The sequence below is a fragment of the Hyperoodon ampullatus genome (assembly GCF_949752795.1).
Source record: "Hyperoodon ampullatus genome assembly, chromosome: 18".
Taxonomy (NCBI): Eukaryota; Metazoa; Chordata; class Mammalia; order Artiodactyla; family Ziphiidae; genus Hyperoodon; species Hyperoodon ampullatus.
Window position 1 is genome coordinate 20,186,697 of NC_136931.1, and position 9,543 is coordinate 20,196,239.

The 9,543-nt window shown below is 40.4% G+C and overlaps 1 protein-coding gene across 1 annotated transcript in view; it reads right to left on the reverse strand.

Annotated features, from left to right (window-relative positions):
* Positions 1-389: 389 nt before the first annotated feature.
* The window catches only part of CMTM2 (CKLF like MARVEL transmembrane domain containing 2), a gene marked incomplete at both ends in the record, with an annotated part of 22,107 nt that continues 12,953 nt past the window's right edge, over positions 390-9,543 (reverse strand). The window contains one exon of the mRNA XM_079724044.1: positions 390-455. Within this exon, the coding sequence (XP_079580170.1) occupies positions 390-455 (66 nt within the window). The remainder of the gene's footprint in view (positions 456-9,543) is intronic.

Sequence of the window (9,543 nt, forward strand, 5' to 3'; positions counted from 1 at the left end):
AGGACTCCCAGATAGAGGCCTTGGAGCCCCAGCCCTTATACAACACACACATGTCTCCAGGGCGTCTGGAGTTCAGTGTGAGTAAGACCCAGCCCATGACATTCTCACTATGCCTGAGCCTCTACCAAGGGCACTGGCATCTGCCCTTCCACCCCCAAGAGCCAGAGACCTGGGGATTGGCCTCGTTCTCCCTGACCCCACCCTCACCTTCACCCCCCATCTATCACCAAGGCCCACACATCTTCGCCTCCTAAAGCTTTCTTAGATCTCTGTCCACATCTCATCACCACATTCTCCATTAGATCTAAGACCACTGCTGTCTCCTTCCTGGACTGTTGTGAGGGTGTCTTTAGGAGGCCTCTCTGCTTCCTCTCTTGATGCTTAAATCATCAGTCACAGTCACCTCCATTCTCCTCACCTGGAAAAACCTTGGGAGCTTCCATCTTGCTCAGGGTCTGGGTATAGAGAGTAAAAACAGCCCCTTGCTACCCTTTCCTCTGTCTCTCCCACCTATAGAGCTTCTTATCTCCTCCATGCTCCCTCTTGCCACACAGGGCCTTTGTACATGCTGATCCCTCTACCTGGAATGCTCTTTCTCCACCTTGTTATCTGATTAACTCCTCTTTTTCTTCTGTGATCATACTGCATTGTCACTTTCTCAGAGGAGACTTCCCCAACCTTTCCAGCTAGGTAAGAGACATTCATTCACTCATTTATTTATTCATTCTACAGCAGTGCTAGAAGCCCAGGATGCAGGGAAACCCCAGCTTTGTTTGCGGGGAGGCTGGGTGGGTAAACACTAAGCATGTCCAGGGAATCCTGAATAAGATGATTCCTGGTAATAGATGTCTGGCTGGTTCAGAGTGCAGCCAGGCAGCCTGTGTGGATGAAAGGACTGAGCTAAGGGCTGGGGGAGAAGACGAATCAGACAAGGGGTGGAGCCACATTGTGGAGGACCAGGCCTTGGTGTTTGGATTTTACTCCAAATTCCATGGGAGGAGGCCCGGTGAAGATTAGAACAGAGGATGACCTGGTTCTGATCTGTGTTAATTAAAACATGCCTCAAAACTGTAACTCAATAATAAGAAGAAAACAAGCCAGTTTAAAGAATGGGCCAAAGATCTGAACAGACGATTCAACAAAGATATATGAACATCCAAGAAGCACGTGAAAAGATGTTCAATATCATTAGACATCTAAGAATGTGAATTAAAGCCACAATGAAATCATATTGTACTATACACCTATCAGAATGGCTTCGTAAAAGGGGATGCTGCTGTTTAAGTGCTGGTGAGGACTTGCAGCAACCAGAACTCTCAGACAGTACTGACAGGGGTGGAAATTGTTACCACCCCTTTGGAAGACAGTTTGGCAGTTTCTTAAAAAGTTAAACAGAGACCTATGACCCAGCCATTTTACTCCTAGGTATTTACCCAAGAGAAATGAAAGCACATGTCTCTACAAAGGCTTGTAGGCAGATGTTTATAGCAGCCCTATTTTTAATAGTTCCCCCTGGAAACCACCCACAGTCCATCAACAGGTAAAGGGATAAACTAACTGTGGGACATTTATACAGTGGAGTACTTCTCAGCAATAAAAAGAAAGAAATCATTAACAAACGCAGCAACATGGATGCATTTTGCAGATATTATGTTGAATGAAGAAAGTCAGACTCGAAAGGATGATACTGTATGAGTCCACTTTTGTGAAATTCTAGTACAGGCGAAACTAAGCTGTGGTGACAGAAGTCAGATCAGTGGTTACCTGGGGGCAGGAGGAAGCTTTCTGGGGTGCTGGAAATGTTCTTTATTTTGACTGGGGTGATGGTTTTACAGGGACGTACGTTTGTCAAAACACATCAAACTGTGCACTTAAAATGGGTTCGTAGTATTTCATGTAATTTATATCTCTTCTACTGAAAGGGTTCTGAGAAAAAAGAAAATACAGTGACTGACTAGAGTGGCTGAGAGGGCCTAGGAGAGGGCAAGCCGATCCGGGTGGGTACCCTTGTACGAGGTGACTGGATACCCGTGACGACTGTGCATTCCCCGGCAGGCTCTGCACTCCCTAGGGGCCTGTCATCACGGCCCGCCCCATCCCAGAACCCGTCACACAGGATGGCACCAAGAAATGTCTGCTGTGGAATGAAGCGGGGTGGCCCTTTTCCTTTTACATTCTTTGTGTAAGGAATATTTTCTGTTCCCTTCCACTTATTTATCTTATTCTTTGGGTTATAATTATGTACTATTGTGCTTAATTTTGTTGGTTAAGTAGTTCCATCTTTGGCCATTAGGACCTCCTTCAGGAGGCTGCCTCTGTACCTAACATGCCCCATCTTTTTGTCTTTTTTCTGTTTTGTTTGTTTGTTTGTTTGTTTTGGCCATGCGGCATGCGGATCTTAGTTCCCCGATGAGGGATCGAACCCTTGCCCTCCTCAGTGGGAGCGTGAAGTCCTAACCACTGGACTGCCAGGGAGTTCCCATACATTTCCTTATTTTCTGACACTGTAAGATTCAGGTTCATCTTATATTCTCCCCATCCCAGCCCTAGGATCAGCTGTTCTTCCAAGAAGCTCCAGTGCTTTTTACTGGAGAATGGTGTTTAGCAACCAAGATCTCTCCGGACAGTTGTTTTTTAAATTAATTAATTAATTAATTTGGCTGCTCTGGGTCTTAGTTGGAGCACATGGGATCTTCATTGCAGCATGTGGGCTATTTTAGGTGCGGCATGCGGAATCTAGTTCTCTAGTTCCCTGAACTGGGATGGAACCCGGGCCACCTGCATTGGGAGTGTGGAGTCTTAACCACTGGACCAGCAGGGAAGTCCCTTGGGGCAGTTTTTTTAAAAATTAATTAATTTGTTAATTTATTTATGGCTGAGTTGGGTCTTCGTTGCTGCACGTGGGCTTTCTCTAGCTGCGGTGAGCGGGGGGCTGCTCTTCGTTGCAGTGCGTGGGCTTCTCATTGCCGTGGCTTCTCTTGTTGCAGAGCACGGGCTCTAGGTGCGCGGGCTTCAGTAATGGCGCGTGGGCTTCGGGAGTTGTGGCTCGAGGGCTCTAGAACGCAGTCTCAGTAGTTGTGGCGCACGGGCTTAGTTGCTCCATGGCATGTGAGATCTTCCCGGACCGGGGCTCGAACCCTCGTCCCCTGTGTTGGCAGGCAGATCCTTAACCACTGAACCACAAGGGAAGCCCCCTCTGGGGCACTTTTAATTTGCATTTCTCTAGTTATGAGTGGATCAAACTTGGGTTTTTTGCATGTGTAAGAGCCATTTGCATTTCCTTTTCTGAGAACTGAGTTTTCACGTCCTTCACTTATTTTTTCTATTGTTGATTTTTAAAAATTGATATCTAAGAATACATATATTCAGGAAATTAATCTTGAAATGTGAGTTATGAATATTTTTTTCTGGTTTGTCATTTGTCTTTTCCTTTGCTTTTTTGCCATACAGATTTTTCTTTTAGAACCTGCTGTTTTTCTCCTTGAAAATACAAATGTAGTGAATGACAGTAGCAGGGTCTATGATGCTCACCATTCTTAGATGTAGTGGGATGTGCCTTTCTTGGTCATGGTGTTTTGCTCTTTTGATAAACCTCTGGATTCATTTTATTCGTATTTTATTTGGGATTTTGGCCTTGATTTTCATAAATAGAATTGACCTCTTGTTTTTATTTCATTTTATTTTTTGTGTTATTCTTTATTGTTTCCAAATGAAGGCATTTAAAGCTATAAATTTTTCTCTGGGGATGACTTCATACACATCCCCAAAATATTGCTCTAGTTTGTATCCATTTCTAATTAGCTGGTTGTTTCAGTTTCAAGTTCCTCTTTAATCCAAGAATTATTTTATTTTATTAAAAATATTTATTTATTTATTTATTTGGTTGCACCTGGTCTTAGTTGCGGCAGGCGGGCTCCTTAGTTGCGGCATGCGAACTCTTAGTTGTGGCATGTGGGATCTAGCTCCCTGACCAGGAATCGAACTGGGGCCCCCTGCATCGGGAGCATGGAGTCTTAGCCACTGGACCACCAGGGAAGTTCCCGGCATTCTTGTTTATACATTTCTCATATAAGTATTTGATGCAATAAATCTCTAAGTACTACTTTAGTTTCATCTCACAAATTTTAATATGTTGTGTTTTCATTTTTGCTTACTTCAAAATATTTTCTAATTTCTCTTGAGGCTTTATCTTTGACCCACAGATTATTTGGCAGTGTGGTGTTTAATTTCTAAACACTTGGAGATTTTCTACTTATCTTTATGTTATTAATTTCCAGTTTAATTCTGTTATGGTCAGAGAACATACTTTGTATGATTTCAGTTCTTTTAAATGTATTGAGATTTGTTTTGTGATTCAGGATATAGTCCATCTTGGTGAATTCTCTATGTATGCTTGAAAAGAAAGTGAAATTTGTTGAGTGAAATCAATTAGATCCAATTGATTGGTGGTGGTGTTTAGTTCTTCTATATCCTTGATGATTTTCTCTGTACCTGTTCTACCAATTATTGAGAGAAGAGTTGACATCTTCAACAATAACTGTGGATTTGTCCATTTTTCTTTTCAGTTCAATCAGTTTTTCCTTTATACATTTTGAGGCTCTGTTGTTAGGAACATTTAGTATTGTTATATCTTCTTCATAAAGCAAATTGACCTTTTTTTTTTTTTTTTTTTGTGGTACGCGGGCCTCTCACTGTTGTGGCCTCTCCCGTTGCGGAGCACAGGCTCCGGACGCGCAGGCTCAGCAGCCATGGCTCACGGGCCCAGCCGCTCCGCGGCATATGGGATCCTCCCAGACCGGGGCACGAACCCGTATCCCCTGCATCGGCAGGCGGACTCTCAACCACTGCGCCACCAGGGAGGCCCCAAATTGACCTTTTTATTGTTATGTAGTGTCCCTTTTATCCCTGGTGATTTTCTTTGCTTTATACTTTGTCCGATATTAATATTGCCATTCCAGTTTTCTTTTGATTGGTGTTTGCATGGAATATCTTTTCCCATCATTTTATTTTTAATCTAACTATAGCACTATATTTAAAGTGGGTTTCCTGCAGATGGCATATAGTTGGGTCTTTTTTTAAAATTTTTTTTATCCATCTGGCAATTTATCTATTTTGACTGGTGTATTTAGACCATTTATATTTAATGTAATTATTTGTATATTTGGATTTAGGTCTACCATTTTTTGTCTGTTTGTTCCTTCTTTTTGTTCTCATTACTCATCTTCTGCCTCATTTTGGATTATTTGAATATTTTTTAGTATTCCATTATAACTTACCTACTGAGGTTTTTTGTTTTTTTTTTTTTTTTGTGGTACACGGGCCTCTCACTGCCGTGGTCTCTCTCGTTGCAGAGCACAGCCTCTGGACATGCAGGCTCAGCGGCCATGGCTCACGGGCCCAGCCGCTCCGCGGCATGTGGGATCTTCCCAGACCGGGGCACGAACCCGCGTCCCCTGCATCGGCAGGCGGACCCCCAACCACTGCGCCACCAGGGAAGCCCACCTACTGAGGTTTTTTACTCTATCTCTTTGTCCAGTTTTTTTAGTGTTTTCTATAGGGATTGCAAATACATGTTTAAGTTTTCACAGTCTACGTATAATTAATTTTTTACCACTTCAAATACAGTGTAGAAACCTGACCACCATATTTGTTCTTTTGTCCTCCCCTCTTTATGCTATAGTTGTCATACATATTACATCTACATACACTGGAAATCCCATCAGATAATGTTATGATTTTTGCTTTCAAAAATCATTTTAAAGAACTCAAGGAAAAGGATATTCTGTTTATGCAGATATTTACTATTTCTGTTGCTCATCCTTAATCTTTGAAATTCCATATTTTCCTCTGGTATCATTTCCCTTCTGTCCGAAGAACTTCCTTTGGCAGTTCTTTCAGAGTAGATCTGCCGGAAATGCTTTCTCTTAGTTTTACTCTTTTCAAGAATGTCTTTATTTTGCCTTCCTTGATGAAAGGTAATTTCACTGGATATAGAATTCTGGATTGACAGTTAATTTCTTTCAGCACTTGAAAAATGTGCCACTTCCTTCTGTGTTCCATGGTCTGTGATAAGAAATCCTCAATTATTCAAATTGCTGTTTCTCTATAAGTAATGCATCATTTTCCTCTGGCTGCTTTCAAGAGTTTTTTCTTCATTTTTAGTTTTTAGAAATTTGATTATGATGTATCTGGGCATGGATTTTTTGAATTTATTCTATCTGGAATTTACTGAACTTGAAACTATAAATTTATGTCTTTTGCCAGTTTGGGGAAGTTGTCAGCCATCAATTTTTCAATTTTTTCCCATACTCTTTCTCCTCTAAGTATCTATTTATACAAATGTTAGACCTTTTGGGATTATCTCTAAAGTCCCCGAGACTCTGTTCATTTTGTTTTGATCTTTTTACTCCCTTTTGTTGAGATTGGATACTTTCTATTGATCTTTCAAGTTCACTAACTCTGTCTTCTGTCATCTCCATTCTGCCTTTAAGCCCATCCAGTGAGTTTTGTATTTTGGTTATTGTTATCAGTTTTTAAATTCCCACTTGATTCTTTTTTTAAAAATTATCTTCTATTTCTCCTCTAAGACTTTCTATCTTTCCATTTATTTCATGTATTCTTAGAGCATGGTTATAATGTTCTCTTTCAAATCTGTTTAATCATCCTAACATTTGTGATATTCTTGGGATTACTTTCTGTTGTCTGTCTTTTCCTTCATGAGACATTGTCTGGTTCTTCATACATCAAGTATGTGAATGTAACAAATGCCACTGAATTGTTCACTTTAGAATGGTTAATTTTATATTATGTAAATTTTACCTCAATAAAATGTTTAATTATCCCTTTTTAAAAAGTAACAAAGTACTGATACACACTATACGTTGACAAAAGTTGAAAACATGCTAAGTGAAAGAAGCCAGACACAAAAGTCCACATAATGTATGGCTCCATTTACATGAAATACCCGAAGTAGTCAAATCCATAGACACAGAAAGGAAGTTACTGGTTGCCAGGGGCTGGGGAGAGGCAGGAAGGAATGGGGAGTGATTCCTTAGTGGGTACAGGGCTTCTTTTTGGAGTAATGAAAATGTTCTGGAACTAGATGGGTGGTGATGGTTGCAGAACATTGTGAATGTACTAGATGTCACTAATGGTATATTTTATGTGTATTTTACCATAAATTTCAAGTTGATACGTCTGATGTTTTACCATAAATTTCAAGTTGAACTGAGGTGCAGTTCTTTTTTCATTTTCTTCTTTTGCTTTTTTATAGCCAAATAAAGGATTTATTTGACAAAGGGGGTTCCCCTTACAATTAAAAAAACAAAAAACCCACCTTTTTTGTTGTATTATGTTTTTCATTTTTATTTATTTTTTTTAGCAAGTATTTGTCAGTGGTAATCTTGGAGTCATTACTGGTTGCAGGGGCAGGGGCGGGGAAGTCTTTTATTTGCTTTTCCACTTAATTGCTAGTTCCCTCCAAACTTTGAAGCTACTGCTTCACTGTTTTCTAATATCCAGGGTGGCCTTTGATATTTGGTATTGTTCTCTTGTCAGTAACATCTTTTTGCTGTTTCTCTCTCTCTGAAAACTTTTAGGATTTTCTCTTTATCTTTAGAGTTCCCGTATTTCACCAAGAAATGTGGATGTGAGGATCCTTTTCCAGTAAACTTGCTCACCACTAGGTGGCCCCTTTACATCAGAAGACTTTAGCTTTTCTATAGCTGAATGTTTTCCAGTTGTTTCTTTGGTTATTTTCTTCCCTCCCTTTTTTTCTGTTCTCGCATTATGGGATCCCTTTGAGATGGCTGTTGAACCTCTTGGATTTATCCTCCCTGTCTCTCTTAAGTTCTTCTAAAATAATCTCCTTGCCTTTTTTGCTTTACTTTCTGGGAGCTTTCCTGGACTTTATCTTCCAGAGCACTGATTTTCCACTGTATTCAAACTTTCTGTTAAATTTTTAAATCTTTGTCATGTTCCCCCCACCACTCCCCCCAAAAAACCATTGTTAGCTTATTGCCCTTTTTTACAGTCTTTCTTGTTTTAAGGACACAGCATCCATCTTTATTCTGAATGTACTAGTTAGGATTTTTCAGAATCTGCATTTCTACTAGATCCATAGGTGATATGCCCACTCGCAGGCTGTTCCTGGCAGATACTCACCTGGTGTAGTTTTGCTCTGAAGGGGCATCTTCCTGCAGTCTCTGGTGACCATGTCCCTGACTGGGAGTCCCCTTCTCAGCAGGACAAGTGGCTACTAGCATATCACGACTTCTCTGATTGGGTGTGGAGAAACTTCCTGCTTCAGAGAGCCACCCCCAGGGATTGAGAGGAGTGACTACACAAAGGAGTTTAGCAAGGTCCACCCTTTTCCACTGGATTCTGAGCACAGTCATATTTAGCTTATGCTTTTTGATAAAATTTACCCATGATGAAACACACAGATCTTAAGTATACAGCTGGATGTTTTGACAAATGTATACACCTTTGTAACCAGTTCCCCCAATTAAGATGTAAAACTCTCTCATACTCCCGTAAGCTCCTTCCTGCCCATTCTCCACCTCCTGAGGCAACTACTGTTTCCATTTCTTTCACAATATTTTTCCTTGTTCATTTTTTTTTCTTGAAGTATAGTTGACTTACAATATTATATTCATTTCAGGTGTACGATATAGTGACTTAATATTTTTATAGATTATACGCCATTTAAAATTATTATAACATATTGGCTATATTCCCTGTGCTATAAAATATATGCTTGTAGCTTATTTATTTTATAAACTTAAATCCCCTACCTCTATCTTGCCCCTTGCCACTTCCCACACCCCACTGGTAACCACTAGTTTGTTTTCTATATTGTGAGTCTGTTTCTGTCTTGTTATATTCATTCATTTGTTTTATTTTTTAGATTCCACAGATAAGTGATAACATACAGTGTTTGTCTTTCTCTGTCTGACTTATTTTGTTAAGCACAATATTCTCCAGGTCTACCATGTTGTTGCAAATGGCAAAATTTCATTCTTTTTTATGGCTGAGTAATATTCCATTGTATGTATGTACGTATGTATATGTGTGTGTGTGTATGTATGTGTGTGTGTGTGTGTACATAAATGTCTATTTTAGGTCTTTTGTCCAGTTTTTAATCAGGTTTTTTTTTTTTTTTTTGTGGTACGCGGGCCTCTCACTGTTGTGGCCTCTCCCGTTGCGGAGCACAGGCTCCAGACACGCAGGCCCAGCGGCCATGGCTCATGGGCCCAGCCGCTGTGCAGCATGTGGGATCTTCCCAGACCGGGGCACGAACCCATGTCCCCTGCATCGGCAGGCGGACTCTCAACCACTGCGCCACCAGGGAAGCCCAGGTTGTTTTTTTTTGATATGAGTTGTATGAGCTGTTTATATATGTCAGATATTAACCCCTTATCGGTCATATCATTTGCAATATTTTCTCCCATTCAGTAGGTTGTCCTTTCATTTTGTTAATGGTTTTCTCTGCTGTGCAAAAGCTTTTAAGTTTAATTCTTATTTGTTTTTGCTTTCGTTTCC